Below are 20,919 nucleotides of genomic sequence, written 5' to 3' on the forward strand. Positions count from 1 at the left end.
ATTCATCCTACAGGTACCAAACACCCCTTCCCTCAAACCCTCCACCCCCCCCCTCCCCGAACATAATCCGGGCACCTCACTGATCAGCCCGCAAAGGAACATCAAAAGGAACAAACAAAATCCTCTCCCCCTCCCCAGTATCATTAACATTCTTCTTGCCATCCCCATCCCTCTTCCTCTCCAACGGCTGCAAAATCGGCCTAATCCCAAGCCTAGTCCTCTTGCTTTTGTCCAGTACCACTTTGCAGTTTTCTCGTTGTGAGTAGATGTCCCTGACTGCCGCCTCGATCGCGGCCCGAGGTGGGGGCTGCGAGGGGAGATACCTGATTGCGATGGAAGTGACTCGCTTTTTCAGCTTTGTGGGTTCTTTGGGGTTGGGAGGCTCGAGGTTAGTGGCCGTGGTTGTTGGCTGTTGAAGTTGCGACATGATGATTCGGGAATGTTGAGCGGTTTGTGTTGGTTTGATGGATATTTTCGTAGGCCTAAAATAGGTGATTGGTGTCAGTCTATGTAGGCAGCGTGTTTATGATAGAGCGGCAATGAGCTACAATAAGTACCTTTATCTATCAACCATTGTAACAGTCAACTGCGCGTCAGTGTGTCTGGTCTGTCAAATGACATTCTGTCTCTTGACCTGACACATAATGTGAATCACAGTACAGCGACGATGATAATGACTATGTTTTGTTCTCCAAAATGACATCTGCTCGGTTGACTGCATGTCACATGTTGTATCTTCAGTCCTAAACACCCAAAGAAAATCATGCAATATACACAACAGCCCAATAAAACTCCAACTAATACCGATGCGTCTGAATCCCCCTTTTCCCAAAAAAGCCCTTCCTCAGCATATTGCTACTCGCCCTCTTCATCAACTTTCCAAAAGTCCCCTTTTGATCTTCAGACCCACCACCACTATGACTATCATGTTCTGAATTAATCTCACCAAGCTTGTTGCTCGATATTTTCTTCGTGATTGACTTGGCATGCCTCTTGATCAGAGTTCCCAAAGGAATCTTGGACGGCTTCCAAAAATGCCGTTTCCGGTGGTCATCCCCATCCTCCATGTGCTGAGCATCGGAATTTGGTGACGACTGTCTTAACCTATGCCGACCTTCATCATTCGACTCCTCCCCGAGATAGGTTATTTGAGAAAGGGGAATCGGCTTAGTAATAGACGGCGATACCGGTCCTGAGGCTGGCGCTACAGTCGACTTTGGGGTGGTGTTAAGGCCGGGCGACGAAGGTGCAGATAGCGGGGGCCGAATGCCCTTTGGTGTCCGGTTGAAGACTTTGGATAGAATGGTAGAAGTAAAGCGTTGGGGTGACTCGGCCGGTTTCATCACGACCTTCGTCAGATGTTCATCTGCGGGCAGCTTCACTATTGTCAAAACGCCACCCGGGGGGCCAGGTCGTACTTCCTCGTTCCATTGAAAGCCGTACTTAGTCTTTCCCGGGACCAGCTTCGATTCGGCGAGTTTGACCTCTGGTCGCAGTCTGCACCCGTAAGAGCCAACCCAGCAGCGCGGATCACGCGTGTGACGAGTGATCTGAAGCCTCCCGGACCGCGTCAGGGCTGACCTCTGACCAGGCGTAAAAGGGAAGGTCGCTGCGGTGCGATACTTGCGGTGTTTCTCAATTCGTGTCTTCCAGCCAGGGCCTCTGGGAATCTCGTCTTTTCCCCAAACGGCGTATATCAGCTCGTTCGCATAGCTCCGAGTGGTGCCTACTATGGTAAGACTGTCGATGTGGTGGCCTATCGTCTTCAGTGGGTCGAGGATGCAAAGATAGGCATCTGGATGATATGGTACAAATTCTTGAATGTGTTAGCAAGTGTGTAGAATTGCATTGGGAGCATAAAGGCTTACCCTCATCGTCGTTCTCTGCGGTCTCATCGCTGGCGTGACTGGTGTCTGACCAACCCGATGATTCTTCCTCTGTCTCTGGCTCATCATGCCTGACTCTTCGTTCTGCCGACCCCTTCTTCCACTTCATTCCTTCCCGAAAGCCGTAATACCTGCGCACCATCAAACACAAATTCCCAATATTGACTCCGTCGGCCCTGGTACACTGCAAGTCGGCAAATCTCAACACCAACTGGCGAACTCTCTGAAGTCCTCTCCATTGATCCACACCGACAGCAGTTGGATGAACATTCCCTCCCAACTTGGTGTAGTCAACCTCAAGCGTGATGTATCTCATCAGAGGAACGAAGGAGTCCATCAGAAGTGTCGCTGTCGGGCAATTCTTCTCCGCCACGAACGGGCTGTACACAACGTGAAATCTCCGAGCAAGGAAGAAGGCGGCGAGAAAGTCGACACGCATGTCGTAGCAGACTGACATGTAAGGGTAAAGCGGGGAAATTGCAGACGCAAAGGAGTCCAAATATTCTGTAGTCCACAGCTTGCGACCATCCAGAGGATTCAGGGGCCATATTGGCTCATAGCAATGCGGAGGGTTCATGCGAACAGGCTTTGGATTGAGGTTTCCCGTATTGTGATCGTTGAGAATCATGTTGGTAATCTTAAAGCGGGCTCGATCGGGCAATAAGAAGTAAAGACAACGGTTTGATCTTGCTAGGCCTTTGAGCTGAGAATACCTTCCATTTTGGAGTCCTGTATGGTTTAATGTGTGTGTGCCATCGGGGTCGCGGGAAGCTCTTTCCCTTCTCAGACGAAGAACTCCTTGCTGAAAGGACAGCTCTTTTTCAAAGATGAACTTATCCGCCGGGTTGTTGAGCGTTCTCTCCCACGTTACCTCAACAGTCCGATCCCAAGGAGGGTACTCGAGGGGAACGGGAGCCCGGTCCGGGGAGCGGAGAATTCTTACCGGAGGCGCATATCCAACGAATCTGGGCAGTTTCGGAGATTCTTGCTTCTGTATACGTGGCTCATTGCCACAAATGAAGAGTCCACCACTTGCAAGTGGATGGAATGGGACAGCCGGTTTATCTGCTGCTTCAGTTCCCACATCATTGGCAGGGACTCGAACGGTCGGCGTGTCCGGAGGCGCTCGCAAATCTGATGGACTTTGATGCCCCTCTGAGCACGACGGCGACGTTTTTCCGGCGCTTGACTCTCCTTGCCGCGATTGGGACTCTTTTTCAACAGCCGGTGTGGGTTCTGGTGGGGAGATAATGGGTGTTGTCGAAAGTCCTTGAATCTCAGCTGGGTGTTTAAGATTCACATCCACACAGTGAGGTGAGGATATGCTCTGAAACAGTGCCTCGGTAAATAAAGCAGGACTGCCTGGGGGCTTCAGTGGACACTTTGGCGATGCTGGGGTCGGCGGGAGTGTTGGCACAGTTGGAATTGCAGCTGGGGTTGCAGGGGGCCTGCTGGGGGCTGCCAAGGATGGTGGAGTCGGAGAAAGCTTCACAGAATCTCTCGAACCCCCTTGAGTTACCGAGGCGCAGGACGAACTCCTGCGTGAAGCAGAAGTAGAGGGTGAAACAAGCTTTGACGAAGCAGTTGAAGTTGCAGATACCGGGGTGGTGGGCAGACTCGCATGTGCCGTGTGATTTCTTGATGGAATTTGCATCTGAAGCTGTTTGCCTTGGGTCCTTGTCAAACTTCGAGATTTTGCGCTCAAGAGTGGATAGTGAGACGAGCACCCACGGTTTGGATCCTTGGCTATTCTTGTGTCTTGATTTTCTTGGGCTGCAGAAAGCCTTCCAGAAGGCGTGGCAGTCGTGTGACTGGCTGCCGACTTGGCCAGGATTCTCGTCGAAACAGAGTGCCCAGATGCCCTTTCTGGCCTCAATGTTACCTCATGAGTGGATGAACGCCTAATGGGTGTGGTCGGAGTTGGTAGTCTCTCGGATATCCCTCCAGGCGCTCCCCCAGGAGCAGTCACAGTTGTTTGCTTCGTCAACCTACCGCTTCCTTCTTGATTAACAAGTGTTTCAGTTGACGCAGTCCCCAATTGCCTCGAGGTTGCTTGGATTGTGGAAGGCCTTGATGACGATGTCCCTTGCTTATCTTGTGTTTTTACGGCATCCTGTACCGGAGATGATCTGGCTGGAATGGCGGATTGAGTCGCAGAAGCTCTGACGGGTTGACGGGGAGTAGGGGATCCGGTGGGAAGTAGAGTTCCGTTGGTTGGGTTGCCAACCGTGGAGGCAGAGCCAACCTCCCTTGTCTCGAGTTGGGCGGGGAGTCTTTCGGCCTTTGTGAGTGTCGGCGTGGGTGCAGGAGAAGGCACCTTTGAGTCAGTTTGCCACGTGCGTGGCCCTGATGATGGTACAGCCAAAAGGCTAGCGGGGCGTGGTCGAGGTTCGGTCTTTAGTACTCCAGATGAAAGCAAAGCAATAGGGGAACCCAGAGCGACTGGTATGCCAGAGAGCGATTGTCTCCTCGTCTCAGTACTACTTGTTGCCCTAGGGGGGACAGGTGCTTTGCTTGATGGTGTTGCACCTCGTCCATGTTGTGTCGTGGAAGATCTTGGCCCTATTGGCGTAGTTGAGCTCCGTGGCCCTGGCAGCGAATATGATGAAGGACTTGTGAGTCGGCTGTTGCTTTTGGATTGCTTGGGGCCACTTGACGGCTTTGGACGTATCTTCATTCCCACCATTGACGGCATCGAAGACGGTTTGCGTAACGATGAGGCAGACAAGGACCTGTGCCGCGCTGCTTGAGGACTGTGTGACTTCGAACCGCCAGGTAGAGCTGTATTTTCTCCTTTGGGCGTAGGGGGCTGGGTGGACGGTGGAGTTTGTGCGGTTCGGATTGCCTGCCTGGTGCCAGTGAATGTTGGCGCAGATAGCCTAAATTTCGGCATGTTAAACCTGGACTTTCAGACTTTGCGATATGGTATACGTCGGGAAGGCTTGCGTCCATCAAGTACGCGGGTGGGACAAACAAGGGCGGGGATGGGTTTGTGGAGGCAACTGGGTAGCACAAGGCCAAAAGTGACAGAACAAGTGAAGTACTGACAACTCAGTTTGTTTCAGAGGTATCCGTGAGCGAGAGCCACCCAGGGCTAGAGGTGAGGATTTTCTGATGTCGCCCGTGGTGGCCGGAAGACCACCACCCTCGTTCTCGAGGACAGCTCCATCGTCAGGGGCCTCATCGTCATCATCCTCCAACAGGCGCGCAGTGCTCCCTAGTTGTCCAGCTACAGCTGTTGCGGGCTCCGGCGGTCGTTGTCTCTCCATTTGTATATAGATGGCTGTGTATTCGAGGTAGAGAAAGTTGGTGATGCTGCCGTCTTTGATGGCAGTGGATGCTCGGCGGAAGCCATTCCGATCCCGCCTTGGGTTTTCGCGACTAAGCTCCCCCTGACTTGTGCCACAAGAGCCAAACCCAATGAGCACGCATCATAGCTCATGGCCCCTTAAAGTTCCCCCACCGTGGGCGACGAAGCCCCAACGGCGATGTGGTTCTTAGGACACGGCTAACGGCGCTACACCAACAAGGCGAGCCTTTCAAGGCGGCGGGGCAGCCATCATATATCTGGGGAGTTGGAATGGATGAGACAAGCCCAGCTCAGGTATATGAAGAAATAGGGAGGTCGCTGCAAGAATTCTGCGACAGTTGCTGGCGTGAACGAGATGGAGATGTTGTGGCACGCAGCGAGCAGCAAAGACAGTCTTGGCAGTCACTTATTGGAATTGGCTTGGCGGATGTCAAAAGCGGGTCCATGCCAAGACAGCATGAAGTGTGAAGTGGTCTAGATAAGATAAGATCATGCCGGGGTTGTTATCGATAACAGCCTAACCCTGGCAACCCCGCGAAAAAACGTCAGTCACCCCGCCATAAGCTCTGGCGGCTGCTTGAAGCTTCTGGTGCTGTCTCGTGGCGCCCGCCCTTGGTATTTTTGCCTCCTACTTTTTGCGATAAAACATTTGCTGACGGCGCCTCCCATAATTGTGCTGCTCTCTTGATAGCTGCACACATAAACCAACATTTACCTGAACCGCAAAGACCAACCATCACCATGTCTGTCGTCGGAGGCCCCGTTCCCAAGAACTTTGACGCTGAAAATGCGGACAACCTCGAGGATGTGCGACTTCCCTGTTCCCAGGTTGCCTGCCCAGCGCTTCCATTGACACTATGATGCCGTAGATCGAGAAGCAGTTCGCCGTCAAGGCTGTCCAGCACATGGCCACCTACTGGTCCATCCTCGAGAAGGTCAAGGGCTCTACCCTGCGCCTGACCAAGATCGACGACGAGATCTACGAGCACCTCAAGACCGACTTCCCCGAGTTCGACCCCGCTGCCACCATTGATGAAGACGAGATGAAGAGCAAAACCGGCAAAGAGAGGTGGCGCAAGTTCCTGATGGCCTACGACAAGAGGGTCGATGACTACAACTTTGGCACCATGCTGCGCTCCAACCCCAAGGCCGAGTACACGGAGGAGGATACCATCTTCGGTATGTTTTGGCTGTAGGAACGGACCTCTCGAGAATTGATCACTAACACCTTAAACAGTACCAAGAATGCAATTTTACGCCATCGAGATTGCGCGAAACAAGCTTGGCCTGAATGACTGGATCTACGAGAAGGCGCAGCAGGAGAAGGCTGCTGGATCTAGCGCCTGATGATAATACTTTTTCTGAAGTTAGAAATGATACCTACCTCTTCACTGTTCTTCTCAAGTGAGATGATGTGCCCTGTGCCTGTACCCGCTCTGGACCCTTGTGCGTGGCCACCCACCACGCTTTGTACCCCTTAGTATTGTCCTCGACCACAACCCCTGAAGAGCACCACACCACAATACCAACATCGCACAAAGGCTTACAGCTTCACCACACGTCCCATTATACTCAGGAACCAAAGAGGCGGCAATCATGGAAGCCACACAGACTTTTTGTCGGGAATTAGTTCCATGCCGGAATCCGACTTCGTTTTCCCATACTTTGTCGACGCACCCATCACGATCAATTGACAGCACTTGGTCTCATTCGTCTCGACCAATTCCTTGATCCTCTCTCCCCGAGAGACTTATCACCATCGACATGGTTTCCCCGTCAATTCCTCAGTCTTCTTCCCTCAATGGGTACCCGACTCCAACGACAGAGCGGGACGACATCGCCATCAAAATGGAGGAGACACCAAGCGAACCAGAAAAGGCTGGGCCAGTCCTGACCACAAGATCGACATTCGCGACGCTATTCAGCTTCACCCGACCGAAACACATACCTCTCATTCTTCTCTCGTTTCTCACTGCTTCCCTGGTTGCGGCTGGCCGCACTGCTTATGCCATCATGCTTGGCAAGATCTTCGAAATTGTGTCGGAATGGGGTGCTGGCACCCTGACACCCAACGAGTTTGTTTCCCAGATCTCACAATGGTCCATCTACTTCGTCCTTCTTGGGCTGGGAGTATGGCTGTTTTCGTCGATTGACATTGCCCTATGGGTGGTGTCTGGCGAATTGAGGGCCAGGACAACAAGAGAGATCATGTTTGGATCTTTATTGCGCAAGACGGCGGGGTGGTATGATCTCAGGGGCGAGGGTGTTTGGGCATTGCTTGTGCAGGTTCAGACGTAAGTCGCATGATTTGAGGTGCTGAACTGGAGCCAGACTGACAAAACAACAGGCAGACCCGAGAGCTTCAGCTGGCCACCTCCCAGACATTGGGCTTTTTGGTCTGCGATGTGCTGGTCTTTGTGGCCTGCTTCATCGTCGCTTTTTCCTTCTCCTGGAAACTCACGCTGGTGCTGCTCGCTACTGGCGTGCCATCGGCTGTGATACTCTGGGCCCTCGGCCGCTTCCTCGATCCCGCCATCGAAGGGCAAAAACGAGAATTAGCAGGGGCTGCCAAGCATGCCACCGCCGCAACCACATCCATCGATATCGTCAAGGTTTACAATGCAGCCGATCAGGAAGCCTTTCAGTTCATCTCAGCCATCCGCCGGTCTGCCAAGTACTACTCGAGGCAGGTGCTTTGCAACTGCGGCCAGATGAGCTACATCAAGATGTGGATGATTATGCTGTTCGTAGTGGGCTTTTACTTTGCCGTTGTTCTCGTCGGGAGAGGCGATCTCACTCCGGGAAATGCACTCACGACCTTTTACGCTGCTTTGAGTGCTTTCAAGAGTATAGAGACTCTGGGGCCCGAGTGGCTGATATTGGCCAAGGGAATGCAGGCTGCGCAGCTGCTCAAGAATGTGGCCGGTGAGGAGGCAAATGAGGAACTCGACAAGAATAACGGATGGAAGAAGCCTTCAAGCTGCACGGGCAACATCAAGATAACGAATGTCAGCTTTGCCTATCCCTCCAACCCAACCAAGACGGTGCTCGAGCCATCGACGTTTCACTTTCCCGAGGGAGAACTCACTTTTGTTGTGGGTAGGAGTGGTTCCGGGAAGAGTACGCTGGGCAATCTTTTGCTGAGATTCTATGAACCTACCGATGGCCGCATTACTGTCGACGGCCATGACATTACGACACTTGATCTGGAATGGCTACGCCGCAATGTCACACTCATTCAGCAGTCAAGCATCCTGTTCAACGATACCTTCGCCAAGAACGTTGCGTTTGGTGCCACCGAGCCGGACAAGGTCCCCCCTGAGGCGATCCAGCATGCCTGCGGCATGGCGCTTCTCCAGTCCACCATCACGGGCATGCCTGATGGCATCAACACGCAGCTCGGTTCTGGCGGCCACAACCTCAGCGGTGGACAAAAGCAACGACTGGCACTTGCCAGAGCAAAGCTTCGTGATCCCCCTGTGCTCATCCTCGACGAAATCACCAGCGGCTTGGACCCCGTCAGTAGAACCATGATCATGGAAGCTATCCGCATCTGGCGCAAGGACAGGACCACCATCATCATCACCCACGAGGTGGGGCATATTGAAAATGACGACTTTGTCTATGTCATGGCCGATGGTCGAGTTGTCCAACAAGGTCCCAGCAAGGAGATTGCCGCCGAAGAAGATGGACTCTTTGGGTCTTTGCTCGCTTCGGCAGATGATGCCTGCTCTTCAAGAGGGTCCGCCTCAATCGACAGCGACGTGGATAGTGTCTACGAGCTGTCTGATGACGAGCCAGTCCAGGAGGCCAGCTATGGGAAATTCCTCCGCGGGGCATTGATCGACAATCCTAGGATGCATTCGCTCGGTTTTTCCCCTCGCATGTCGTGGAAATCTGATCCTGTTCAGCCTCCTCCTCCTCCTCCTCAGCAGCGTCGACGGTCCACTGCCGCTAGGCCCACTTCGCGCGTTTCGTTGAGGCCGCAGAGCATGCACATCGTCACGACAATGGGACGGGAAGTGCAGAGCAGCAGGATTCCGAATGCGAGACAAGAAGAGAAGCCGTCGGTGGCGGAGAGCTCGGCGTCGTTGGACTCGCTGGACAAGTTCTTTTTGGAACACTTGGCGAGCAAGAAGGATAGGAAGAAGGGACGGACGATTAAGGGTCATCGGTTACCTTCTATTGGGGCCATCTTGAAGACTGTTTGGCCTACGCTTGATAAGAGGGGGAGGTTGCAGTTGATAGCTGGGTTGCTTTTGTGTCTGGTCATTGCGGCTGGCAACCCGGTTTTCTCCTTTATCTTTGCCAATCTCATTGGGGCGTTTTGGCTGCCTGAGGGGCCGGAGTCGGCGGGGAGCACGTGGGCGGGATACCTGGCGATTGTTGCGGTGGTTGATGCCAGTGCGACGTTTCTCGGGTACTTTTTCCTGGAGAAGGTCGCTCAGAAGTGGGTGAATGCGCTGAGGGCTGAGGCCATCAGACGGATCCTCAGCCAGCCCAAGTCTTGGTTCGACAAGGCGAATCATTCTCCTAACAGGATAACGCAGTGCCTGGATCGGAACGCGGAAGAGATGAGGAAGTTGGTGGGCATGTTTCTGCCGATTGTGCTGACGGTTTCGCTGATGATTCTGACGTCGTTGGTTTGGGCGTTGATCATCAAGTGGGATCTTACTCTGGTGGCTTTGGCTGGTTTGCCTGTGGCTATTGCGGCTGCGAGGGGGAATGCGGCAATGAGCGACAAGTGGGAGTCGATTGCTAATGAGGCTGCTGCTGCGACAAGCGCCATCTTCAACGAGACGTTTGCCAACATCAAGGTTGTGCGGGCGCTGACTCTGGAGAGGTACTTTTCTGACAAGCACACCAAGTCTGCCCATTCGACGTATCTTTTGGGGTATAAGCGGGCTGGGTTTGTGGGCATCTTTTATGGCTTTTATCAGTCGATTGCGTTTTTCCTGACGGCGTTGGTGTTTTATTACGGGGCAAAGATTCTGAGCACCAATTCGACGACTGTTACGGATGTCATCAAGGTCATCAACCTCATTCTCTTCTCCCTAGGCACCTCGGTCATGGCGTTGAGCAACGTCCCTCAAATCGCCGCTTCAAAAGTCACCGCCACGCAGATCCTCTACTACGCCAACCTGCCCCACAACTCAAGCCACGAGGCCAAAGGAGACCGAAGAGTTGACTCCCCTCTTCCCGTGAAGATGACCAACCTCCGCTTCGCCTACCCTGGCTCCCCGAAGACGGAAGTCTTGCGGAGCGTCAACCTCGAGATCCAACCGGGAACATGCACCGCAATCGTCGGCTCATCGGGCTGTGGAAAATCCACCATCGCGGCTTTACTTCTTGGGCTTTATGAACCACTGAACGACACCATCCCGTCTTACCACCGGCCCCCTCCCGACAATGTTTCTCCCACCCCATCGTCATCAAAACGGTTCTCGAATATTGGTCCTAAACTCACGCTTTCCCCTCCCACGCTAATGTGGGAAACCACCACCACACCAAGCGTCTCTCCGCGGAACTCGATCCCGCTTTTCCCTGCCAGCTCACTGGATCAAAACCCTTCCTCTCCCCCACCCTTGACGTTTGCAGGGTGGGCTGCTTCGACCCTGGACACGGCAGCGCTGAGGGAGTTTATTTCCTATGTACCCCAAACTCCCATCTTGTTTCCCTATACGATCAGGGAAAATATCACGTATGGTCTGCCTGACTCGTCGCCTTTGCTTACGGACGGAAATAATATCGAGACTGCCGCGCGGGAGGCGGGGATTCACGATTTTATCATCTCTCTTCCCCTGGGGTATGATACCTTGGTTGGGGAGGGTGGGCAGACGGTGAGCGGGGGACAGGCGCAGAGGTTGTGTATTGCGAGGGCGCTGGCGAGGAGGCCAAAGCTGTTGGTGTTGGATGAGCCGACCAGTGCGCTTGATGCGGAGGGGGCGGAGGGGGTGAGGGGGGTTGTTCAGGATTTGGTGGAGGGGGGGGACAGGGAGATGGCGGTTGTGGTTGTGACGCATAGTAAGGAGATGATGAGGGTTGCAGGGGAGGTGGTGATGGTTGAGGGGGGGGTTGTGGTTGAACGGGGGGGGTATGAGGAGTTGATCAGGAGGGGGGGGAAGTTTGCGAGCTTGGTTACGGGGGGGGTGTGGGAGGCGAGGAGGGGGAAGGGAAGGAGGGAAGAGGAGGGAGGAGGTGATGATGGGGGGTTGAGGACGAGGAGGGAGGAGGCGTTGAGACGGTTGGAGGGGTTTAGTTTTCAGTGAGGGGGGCGGGGGGCGGGGAAGTTCTTTTTTATGAGGTATATGGGTTATGGCGTTTATGAGGGAGGGTATGATGGGTTTTGGGATTGAGACGCGGAAATGGTATATACGATAGATTGGTACACAGAATTTTCACACTTGGTTGCAGCTGGCTTTTTTCTTTGTCCGTTTCCCAGATTGTTAAGCGCATGTTTGTGTAGTTCAGTGTCCTTGCCGGTTCATTGTTCACAACTCTTCCATGACCGTTCAAACCTCCAAGTCCAAGCCAAGGCCCTCCCAGATCGGACCTCCGGGGATAACATATGTCTGCACAAAACGAATCAGTGTTTTCTGGCCAAGAAATCATCATCCCAACAACCAACTTGGACGCACCGTCGTATTGACATTCTCCTCGGAGTAAATGTCAACAAAAATACTCTCGTCTGCCCCCTCTGCTCGTCAGCTCAACCCTTTTCCTTTTTCCCTTCCCAATTCACAACTAGGTAACTCACCATCTTGATCATACGCCCCAGGAAAAACCTTCAGATACTCGCTCGGCACCTCCCCTTCCACCCCCTTCCCTTCCTTCCCCCCCGTCACCTCCAAGTGAGCACACTCGGGATAAAACTGAGGCCTGAACCCAACATGCAAACTGAGAATCTCATGTCTAATGATATACCTCCCACTGCCCAAACCCTCTGGCAGTCTCACCGGCCACAACCCCGGCTCCCCATCCCATCGCTGAAAACTCTTCTGATACCACGTTCCTAGCTCTAGTGTCCCATCCAATAAGCCTGCCTCCCATATCTTGAACCATTTCGCTTCGGTCAGGTTGACAGCGTTGCAGTTGTCGTCCGGGCAGCGGGTGAGCCAGGCGGTCATGGGGCCGACGGGGTGAAGCCAGTAGTAGTACACCGCGGTGATGACCTCGCCCGCGCTGATCGGGATGGAGGAGGGGGGGGCCGTGCCGGGGTTGTTGCATGCTAGGAAGGGGGAGGTGGGACTGAAGAGGGGGTCGATGGTGGTCCATTGGCGCTGGGTGAGCCAGGGTTTGTTGAGCTGCTCTTCCGGTGGGGTCGAGGGGTCGTATCTGCCTTCTCAGTCAGTGTCTTTGAGTTGCAAGACAGGGAAAAAGTGGATTCGTCGCTTGAGGTTGCAGGTGTCTTGGTGGTAGAGGTCGAGCAGAAGGAAAGAAAAAGGAATGCCGTCACATCCGTCCCTACCCTCGATACCAAGTCTCGCCAACCGTGTAGTTGGACAGTCCCCCGTGTGCAGACGCCGGCCCCGGGAGGAGGGCAGCAGCCAAGAATGCCGCCAAGATCGCCGGTACCATCATCACGACTTCCCACCAAAGTCAGGTTTTGGGGTCCGTAGGAGAGGAAAAGGCTGGGCACAGTGGGCAGGTATGCTTGGGCAACGGAGGGTGTATATCAAGTCCGAGGAAGCTCTTTCGTTGCGGAAAACTAGCTCACTCTCACCTCTTCTGCAAATTTACATGGCTGTATATTTTCCACTTTCGCAAACCAGCTCCAGTTGGAGAATCCCCTTCCCAGCAGATCGGGAATGGCCAAAATCTCATGGAACAACTCACGACCCGTTCGCCATCAGACGAAAACTCGGTCGGCCCGGACGAGATGAGCTGCGCGCTCAGGGATGGACTGGTCTTCCCTAAAGAGGTTCAGGAGTGATCTCAGGCACGTTCCCCGCACATAATCTAGATAAATAGACCTTGTGACGAAGACACGGCGTTGTCCATATGGCGGCTATATTTGACCACCACTGCCCACCCGGTCTCTGGGTAAGTGGCGGCAATATCAACAACCAGCACCTGCAGTTTTGACAAAATATGCAATTGTCATGAGTGCAATATTAGTATCACGATCTCTGCTAACTGCCTTGTTGATTCGATAAAATAGGCCGCAAAACAAACATGACGATCGAAAGTTTCAAGAACCAAACGCCAAGCCCAAGGTAGGTAAGGCGTATCGATGGTGGCGAGTAAGTGATCCCATGTGGCACTCATGTGGCAGTCGTGTGGCCGCCGTGTGGCATTCATGTGGCATTGAAGGACCTTGCCAGCATGCCCTGCAACATGTCGGCAGTCTTAGAGAGCTCAATCAATTGGTCTGGGGTACATGGGGTGCCCCGAATTCTCCGGCGTGGGGCACCATCGACTTTTGCCGCGAACCCCAACGTCACTGCGAGATCTGTCAAGCTGGCTTGGCGGACATATGACCCACTAGAGCCTGAGTACCCGTGACAATCGGGGAGCCAAGCTAGTGACAGCCGTTCTGGAACGCTCAGGTTGAGTTGAGATGTTGGTAGGTCTTGTCAGGGGCAGACCGGTATTGCTGTATTAGGTACCACCATCGACGCAGCGTCGTCTTCCACTTGGTAGACGATCAGTGGACCGATGTTCTCCAGATCCAACAACTTTAGAAACCTCAACGATTCGGCCAAGACAAGATGGAAACGAAACAAACACAACAATAAAAGAGATGATAAATCCTGTCCCAAGCCCGTCTCGTCAATCCCACAATCGGGACTGGGTCAGCCGTGGCTGCATTCGGAAGCATCCCGTCGGCCGGTGCCAATCGGCGGTCGAAGTAGAGGCCGAGGGTCAACGAGAAGGTGTGTGTTTGATCTGCGATGCGCCGGCAAATATCCATATTACCCCCAATCAGTCCCCAATCTCGTCGAGAATTCACACGGGCTTGGGAACACGTGCAGCCTCCGCCATCATCCAAAGTGCCAAGACAGGGTAACAACAGACAACCGTCTTTGTTTTGCCTTCTGCCGCCGCCGCACGCATTTGACCCCTGTTGACGGGAGACAACCACGTTGAATTCACCCTGCCAACCAACCAAATGTCAACCATCGCCATCGATCTGGGTGGGGTACAGCGTCCGTTCCCGGGGCAGGGAGGACAAGCAAGGCTGCACCGTCTTCTTCGCCACGCTTGAGGAATCTGAGAAGCGGATTGGAGGAATTATTCTTGTAGGGGTTGACCAAGATTCAATATCAGCTCGACCATGATTGATTGCAGCCGGCAAGGCCGCAGGGAAGCAAGCGTCCGGAGAATATTGCAGATGACGCCGCGCCAGGCACAGCTCCCGCATCTCTTTTTGCCCCCTACCACCGAACCGGGATGGGGCTCATGAGGGGAGGCCGAGCGAGTAGCTGAGTCCATATAAGGATCAGAAGTCGTCGAACGACTTGCCATGGGAAGGGGTAACCAACTCTTTGTGTTCATCTCTTGACAGCACGTCTCCTCCCAAGAATCGTCATCATGGTCCATCTCGCTTCCGCCCTTCTCGTGGCCAGCGCGGCCTTTGCCGTTGCCGCTCCCGCCAACGAGATCTTTGAGCGTCAGACCTGCTCCGTCCAGGCCAACTACCCGACCCAGAACAATGCCAAGCTCCCCGATCCGTTCACCAGCGCCAGCGGGCAAAAGATCACCACCAAGGCCGACTTTGAGTGCCGCCAGGAGGAGATCAGCAAGATCATGCAGCAGTATGAGTTCGGTGTCTACCCACCACCCCCCGACAGCGTCACCGGTACCATGAGCGGAAACAACATCCAGGTCCGCGTGACCGTCGGCAGCAAGAGCATCACCTTCAGCGCCGGCATCCGCAAGCCATCCGGCAGCGGTCCTTTCCCCGCCATCATTGGCGTCGGTGGCGCCTCCATCCCCATCCCCAGCAACGTTGCCACCATCACCTTTGGCAACGACGCCTTCGGTGCCCAGTCCGGTATGGGTTCTCGCGGCCGCGGTCAGTTCTACGACCTCTTCGGCAGCAGCCACTCGGCTGGTTCCCTTACCGCTTGGGCTTGGGGTATTGACCGGTTGATCGATGCTCTGGAGAAGACCCCTGCTGCGGGTATCGACACCACACGTCTCGGCGTGACCGGCTGCTCCCGCAACGGCAAGGGTGCCTTTGTTGCCGGCGCCTTCGTCAAACGCATTGCCCTCACCATCCCCCAGGAGTCCGGTGCCGGTGGTGCGGCCTGCTGGCGCATCTCTGACCAGCAAAAGTCGTCTGGCGCCAACATCCAGACTGCCAGTCAAATCATTGGCGAGCAGCCCTGGTTCTCCAAAAACTTTGACGCGCACGTTCGCTCCATCACCAACATCCCGCAGGATCACCACTTCCTCGCGGCCATGATCGTGCCCCGTGGTCTCGCCGTGTTTGAGAACAACATCGACTGGCTCGGCCCCGTCTCCACCACCGGCTGCATGCGTGCTGGTCGCCAAATCTACAAGGCTTACGGCGTGCCCAACAACATGGGCTTCTCGCTCATCGGTGGCCACAACCACTGCCAGTTCCCCAGCGGACAGAACTCGGAGCTCAACCAGTACATCAACTACTTCCTGCTCAAGAGCGGCACCGCCCCCGGCTCGGTGGAGCGCAGCACTTCCAACGCCAACACTGATGCTTGGTACCCATGGGCCGCCAGCGCTCCCACCCTTTCCTGAGCGGTTGCAGGAGTGTGAAGATGTTTGGGTGAGGGGTCAAAAAGGTGTGGATCTTGTCGATAGGAAAGCTCGTTTGAGGGCTGGGAGGAGGACTGGGCATGTAAATATGGGAAAATATATGACTGGTTTTCTGGAGCTTATCTTTGTGCCCCGAAACAGAACGGTGCCTGGTGATGTGTCGAGAGCCGCCCCTAAAGAATCCTGTTGTGGTGAACCACAACGGTGATGCTTTGCCGAGAACTCGATGATAAGAGTGGTCCGGATATCAGCTTCGTGCTTCCCGGTGCTGGGTGAGCGATGTCGTAAGTAGGTTGCAGACCGAAAAAGATCAGGGGTAAGGCCTCGAGGATCAATGGATAATGAGACCAATTAGGGAGAAGAGATCCCCCGTGATGTGCCGTATCTATTGGTCTTCCTGACTGTGAGAAAGTGTGGTTGAGGACGCGGGAGATGTGGTTTGTCATCTGCAGTGGAACAGAGCTCAGGAGCTTGGACCTTCTTGTGGCCCCTGCTATCAGCTGGATGCATAAGCATTCCGGGGATAACCGGATTTACACAAGCTGTGGGTATTACGGTTGACAGTTGCGGGCCGGCAACGCGGGGTGGTGGTGGAGTTGCTGAAGTTTACACCAACGACAGCTCAAACCAGGTCGTCATTGTCCTAGGATTTTCCATCTTCTGATATCTGCTTCAGTCCAATCGCTTTATCTTCTTTTGTGGTCTTGTGCTGTTTTGTATTCCTCGATTCATGACGCCCCATAAGCCCCTGCTTTACAACATGTCCTCATGGAAGGAAGTCTTCCCACTCGGTGCCCCCAGTTGGTTGGTAGGCCCATCTGATAAGCTTTCCAGGTCCAATGTCTACCGAGAGAGGAGGATGCAGTTGGGAACCATCGGATACGCCATTTTCGGACATGTTTGTCTTGGCCCGCAATATTCCACCATCTGCGCCATCTATTGCCTCGACATATTCCCGTGTCTGGAGAACGGCAGCCGAGTTGGGCGAGGGCATTCGGGCCTTGGCAACACCCCAACCAGGGCACCCTTCCCCCTACATTACCTAGCACCGCCGGTGGATATGGGGGACGGAGGGTGAGAGCCCATCTCAGCCAAGACCGATCGTCTCCGGGTTTAAACACGGACACAGAATCCCTCCAGGTTGGTCATCATCCTGACAGAGGCAGGATTATTGATGAGACAGTTCCGTCGGCCCGTACAGCTGAAAGTTCTGTATCCTTTCTATTTCCATTATGTCAATGAAGCTGGGGTATCTGCCCCGGTTGACCCGTCTTCCAAATAGCTTTGGAAGCTGACCGCTTGCTCCTTTTTCCCCTTCTCTTCACCTTTCGTCTTGTCTTTCCTCGAGCTTTTAGGCTCAACAGCAGTCATGGCAAGCCCCGGGCCCTCGACGACAACGGCTGTCGACACACATGCCAAAGAACTCAATATTACCACTCTCTACTTGACCTTCGAGACAGCACTCCCCAGTCCTCTGTTCAACCAGAATACTCACCCTGCCACCCCAACAAGCAGGGTTCCCCAACCACCCGACCTGACGCCCTATGCTGATCCTCGAACTTGGGCACCACATCGCAAGAATGTGCTCCTTTTCTTGTCATGCGTAGCAACCTTCTTGACAGCCTACACCTCAGGCTCCTACTCTCCGCCCGCCGAACTCATACAAGCATCTCTTTCGCCAGTCCCTTCGAGCGTTGAGCCTGTTCTGGCCGGCATCACCACCTTCTGCGTCGGCTTTGGGTTTGCCCCGATGATGCTCGCCCCTCTTTCAGAGATGAATGGCCGATATCCCGTCTTTGTGTGTGCCGGCATCGTCTACGTCGTGTTCCAGGGTGTCTGCGGTGTGGTGACTTCGCTCGCAGGCATGCTGGTTGCCAGATTCTTGGTTGGAGTGGGGGCAAGCGTTTTCAGCACCATGGTTGGCGGTGTTATTGCTGATATGTACGCAAACGAGGAACGAAACACGCCGATGGCCTTGTTTAGTGGATCTGTCCTTGCCGGTACCGGGCTCGGGCCCATGGTTTGTGCCGTCATGGCCGAGCGATGGGGAGATGTTGAGAGATATCCGAACATGTGGAAATGGACTTGGTGGCATCAGGTGATCATGTCTGGGGTGTTGATGGTGGCTTTTGTGGCGTTCTTCAAGGAAAGCAGGGGAAGCGTGCTGCTGAGCCGGAAAGCCAAGGCGCTGAACAGGTGGTACGAAGAGCTGGAAAATGAAGGTTACTATGGGCTCTGCTTTGAAGACGAACAGGGACAGGAGAAGGCGAGCGAGAATATGACGAGCTCGGAAGACAGCACAGACGACAGATATGACGAAAAGAGATCGTTCTCGGCCTCAGCCAGCAGACATGAAAGGGGCCCTTCCATTAAGCGCGTCAGATGGGTGGTCAAAGAAGACGAGGAGCGCGCCTCTATCGGCAAAATGATCGCTATATCATCCTCCCGCCCTTTCTACCTCCTCTTCACTGAGCCGGTCATTTTCTTCTTCTCCGCCTGGGTCGCCTTTGCGTGGGGAGTCCTCTATTTGACATTCGGCTCCATCCCTTATGTATTCCAGCATGTCTACGGCTGGTCTCTCGAGCAATCGGGGCACGCTTTCACAGCCATTATCCTAGGCGCCGTCGTCGGAACCACAATGAGCATCTACCAGCAGCGGCTGCTGTCTCATCCCAAATGGGTCGACCCTCGCGAAGTGCTGACCTCTACTTCCACGACAACATCTTCCCTGTCGGACGAAACACCAGCGCCAGCAAATGGCACAGACAAGATATGGTCCATCCTCCGAACCTACTTCCCCTCTTCCTCTCCCGAATCCCGCTTGTACTTTTCCTGTCTTACCTCTACACTCCTTCCCATCGGCCTCTACCTTTTTGGCTTCACCGCCAAGCCAGAAATTCACTGGATCTTCCCCGCAATAGGGATATTTCTCTGCACCGTGGGCATTTTGAGCATCTACCTCGCAGTGTTCAACTACTTTGCCGACGTCTATCATAAATACGCCTCTTCTGCCCTCGCTGCGCAGTCCCTGTGTCGCAACTTGGTTGGTGGCGCCTTCCCTCTGGTGACGAGGCTGATGTACAGGAATCTGGGAGAGGCCAAAGCAGGGGCGGTCTTGGGGAGTATTGCGGTTGTACTATCGGTTGTGCCTTGGGTGTTGGTTTGGAAGGGGGAGGAGATTAGGGGGAGGAGTGTTTTTGCTTTTGTCGCTTGACAAGACAACATGACTGATCTCGGCTTCACAAACTTGAAATCAAAAGCCATTTCTTCTATTAAATACACACCAAGGGAAGGAAAAAACGTTTAAAGACATTACAAACATGGTATCATGACTCATAACAAACCAAGCCCCCTCAAACCCAACCAAGACTCCTCAATCAACATCCTCATCAGCCTCCACCTTTGCCCCCTCCAACTTCTTCCTCGCCTCCTCCACCATCTTATCCTCATTGACTTTCCCATTCTTCGAGTCCTCCCCGTCCTCCCTTATCTCAACATCATCCGCCAACGGCGCCCCCTGTTCCCCCTCCAAAGCCCCCGACCTCTTCTTCAACGTCTCAATCGCAGCCGGCTTCAAGCTCCCATCCTCATTGACATCCCCCTTCAGGTGCAGTGTAAACAACACCACCAGGTAAACCTGCTTCGTCTTTTTGTTGCGGAGGACATACCTAAGCTGGTGTGAGCGTTTGACCTTGTTACTATCAATCGTCGTTTCAGCACTTGCTGCTTTCCCACGGTACAAGGGGCACAACAAGGTTGAAAAGGGTAAAGCCAAGATAGGTGATAGCTGACAAAAAGACCCCCCCCCCAAAAAAAAACAGACATACCTCAACCCCTGCCCATCCCAATACCTCATAATCCCCAACCCAAACCCAGGCAACCTCAACGCAAACTCCCCAAAGTCAATGTAAGGGTTATAAAAATCAACCGCATACTCCCTCCCATACTCCCAAACCCACCTCTCCAGATTCTCCCCCTTCAACCCCCACTTCATCCTCTCCCTGCCCTCCCGTGGAACCCCCCTCTCAATTCTCCATTTTTCATCCCCCCCTTCCTCAACCCAAATCCCGCCCTTCTTTGGGTCATCCTCCACCCCAGGGCCAACATGCACAGCATTAAAGCTACTCAACCCAGCTCCATACAGATACGGCGTGTCAGCGTACGGATCCCCCTCCAACCCGGGATCAACCCACCACTTGACAATCCTCATCGCCGCCCCGAACCCAGGCGGGAGTCTGTCACGGATAGGATGGTCAAAGTCATTCCCGAACTGCAGGTCCCCTCCTTTTACACCAATGTCATCATCCGCTTCAATCTCCTCCCCTTCATCATCCATCCTCCGCTTCCCCGATCTCGTTCCTGTGTGACTCGTCCCTCTCCGGAGCGTGAAGCTTAAACTTGAAAGCGATCGAGTACTGGTCATTATTGGACTTGTGCGGCTCCTGCTCAAAATAGGGGGAGGTTCTGGGAGCAGTGGGGGGGACAGAGCGGTGGTGGTTTTGGATGCGGACGTTGAGGCTAGCAGAAATCAAATCGGACGAGATGATGGTTGGGGTGGGAGAGTTGACGTTGACGAGCTGGTGGGTGGACAGGTCGTAGGACGGCCCGGCTGTGACGCGGAGCACGTATTTGTCTGCCATTTGTAAGAACCTACACTGCCGTTGCTGCTGCTGTTGTTGTTGTTGTTGTTGATGATGATGATGAGGATGATGTGGTGTGTTCAAAATGGTGATGGGTTATTGAAGATGGGGGAGTATTGACTGGCCGTTCAGGGATACAGGCAGTTTTTTAACAACAGGATTGACTGAAAAGCAGCTTGGAGTGCACCCCGTCATCAATGGCCGCCCAAAATTAATGACGTCGTCGGGCACTATCAATCGCCCCACATGTGATATTCAGGGACCAGCTCGCGCAGCCAATCAGATCAAGGCAATTCACGCCGGGTCTTCAGAATCGGGAAGCTGACCAACAAGAGACAACTGT

At 54.0% G+C, this 20,919-nt stretch overlaps 7 protein-coding genes across 7 annotated transcripts; 4 read left to right on the forward strand and 3 right to left on the reverse strand.

Moving 5' to 3' along the window:
• Positions 1-596: 596 nt before the first annotated feature.
• QC762_511660 (uncharacterized protein) lies at positions 597-5,616 on the reverse strand. The gene is made up of 3 exons (XM_062891558.1): positions 4,935-5,616; positions 1,869-4,765; positions 597-1,816 (listed from the first exon to the last, which is right to left on the reverse strand). Exons 1-3 carry the CDS (start codon positions 5,153-5,155, stop codon positions 798-800), a joined length of 4,137 nt encoding a protein of 1,378 aa, XP_062742788.1. The 5' UTR covers positions 5,156-5,616; the 3' UTR covers positions 597-797.
• Positions 5,617-5,738: 122 nt separating this feature from the next.
• Positions 5,739-6,543, forward strand: QC762_511650 (uncharacterized protein; the record flags this gene model as incomplete). Its single annotated transcript, XM_062891557.1, has 3 exons — positions 5,739-6,003; positions 6,066-6,375; positions 6,434-6,543. The coding sequence occupies exons 1-3, from the start codon at positions 5,938-5,940 to the stop codon at positions 6,541-6,543; spliced, it is 486 nt and encodes a 161-aa protein (XP_062742789.1). The 5' UTR covers positions 5,739-5,937.
• Positions 6,544-6,960: 417 nt separating this feature from the next.
• Positions 6,961-11,465, forward strand: HST6 (ATP-dependent permease; the record flags this gene model as incomplete). Its single annotated transcript, XM_062891556.1, has 2 exons — positions 6,961-7,490; positions 7,544-11,465. 2 exons carry the CDS (start codon positions 6,961-6,963, stop codon positions 11,463-11,465), a joined length of 4,452 nt encoding a protein of 1,483 aa, XP_062742790.1.
• Positions 11,466-11,524: 59 nt separating this feature from the next.
• On the reverse strand, positions 11,525-16,318 carry QC762_511630 (uncharacterized protein). Its single transcript, XM_062891555.1, has 4 exons — positions 12,665-16,318; positions 11,954-12,531; positions 11,835-11,884; positions 11,525-11,768 (listed from the first exon to the last, which is right to left on the reverse strand). Exons 1-4 carry the CDS (start codon positions 12,775-12,777, stop codon positions 11,709-11,711), a joined length of 801 nt encoding a protein of 266 aa, XP_062742791.1. The 5' UTR covers positions 12,778-16,318; the 3' UTR covers positions 11,525-11,708.
• On the forward strand, positions 14,731-15,918 carry GE2 (4-O-methyl-glucuronoyl methylesterase; the record flags this gene model as incomplete). The annotated part of the gene is made up of 1 exon (XM_062891554.1): positions 14,731-15,918. One exon carries the CDS (start codon positions 14,731-14,733, stop codon positions 15,916-15,918), a length of 1,188 nt encoding a protein of 395 aa, XP_062742792.1.
• Positions 16,319-17,305: 987 nt separating the features above from the next.
• QC762_511610 (uncharacterized protein) lies at positions 17,306-19,150 on the forward strand (the record flags this gene model as incomplete). The annotated part of the gene is made up of 1 exon (XM_062891553.1): positions 17,306-19,150. One exon carries the CDS (start codon positions 17,306-17,308, stop codon positions 19,148-19,150), a length of 1,845 nt encoding a protein of 614 aa, XP_062742793.1.
• Positions 19,151-19,175: 25 nt separating this feature from the next.
• Positions 19,176-20,576, reverse strand: QC762_511600 (uncharacterized protein; the record flags this gene model as incomplete). The annotated part of the gene is given in 3 exon segments (XM_062891552.1): positions 19,176-19,604; positions 19,764-20,333; positions 20,353-20,576. 3 exon segments carry the CDS (start codon positions 20,574-20,576, stop codon positions 19,310-19,312), a joined length of 1,089 nt encoding a protein of 362 aa, XP_062742794.1. The 3' UTR covers positions 19,176-19,309.
• Positions 20,577-20,919: the final 343 nt, after the last annotated feature.

This window comes from Podospora pseudocomata, chromosome 5 (genome assembly GCF_035222375.1).
Source record: "Podospora pseudocomata strain CBS 415.72m chromosome 5, whole genome shotgun sequence".
NCBI lineage: Eukaryota > Fungi > Ascomycota > Sordariomycetes > Sordariales > Podosporaceae > Podospora > Podospora pseudocomata.

Bases quoted from the DNA above. Each gene is read 5' to 3' on its own strand.
- QC762_511660 (XM_062891558.1), bottom strand. From the start codon at position 5,155: ATGGAGAGACAACGACCGCCGGAGCCCGCAACAGCTGTAGCTGGACAA. The intron at 4,766-4,934 runs GTCAGTACTTCA...GCCGAAATTTAG, and splicing joins CCTCTGAAACAAACTGAGTT to GCTATCTGCGCCAACATTCA. The intron at 1,817-1,868 runs GTAAGCCTTTAT...AACACATTCAAG, and splicing joins CGCAGAGAACGACGATGAGG to AATTTGTACCATATCATCCA.
- QC762_511630 (XM_062891555.1), bottom strand. From the start codon at position 12,777: ATGATGGTACCGGCGATCTTGGCGGCATTCTTGGCTGCTGCCCTCCTC. The intron at 12,532-12,664 runs GTAGGGACGGAT...CTGAGAAGGCAG, and splicing joins GGCGAGACTTGGTATCGAGG to ATACGACCCCTCGACCCCAC. The intron at 11,769-11,834 runs GTGCGTCCAAGT...CGTTTTGTGCAG, and splicing joins AGGAGAATGTCAATACGACG to ACATATGTTATCCCCGGAGG.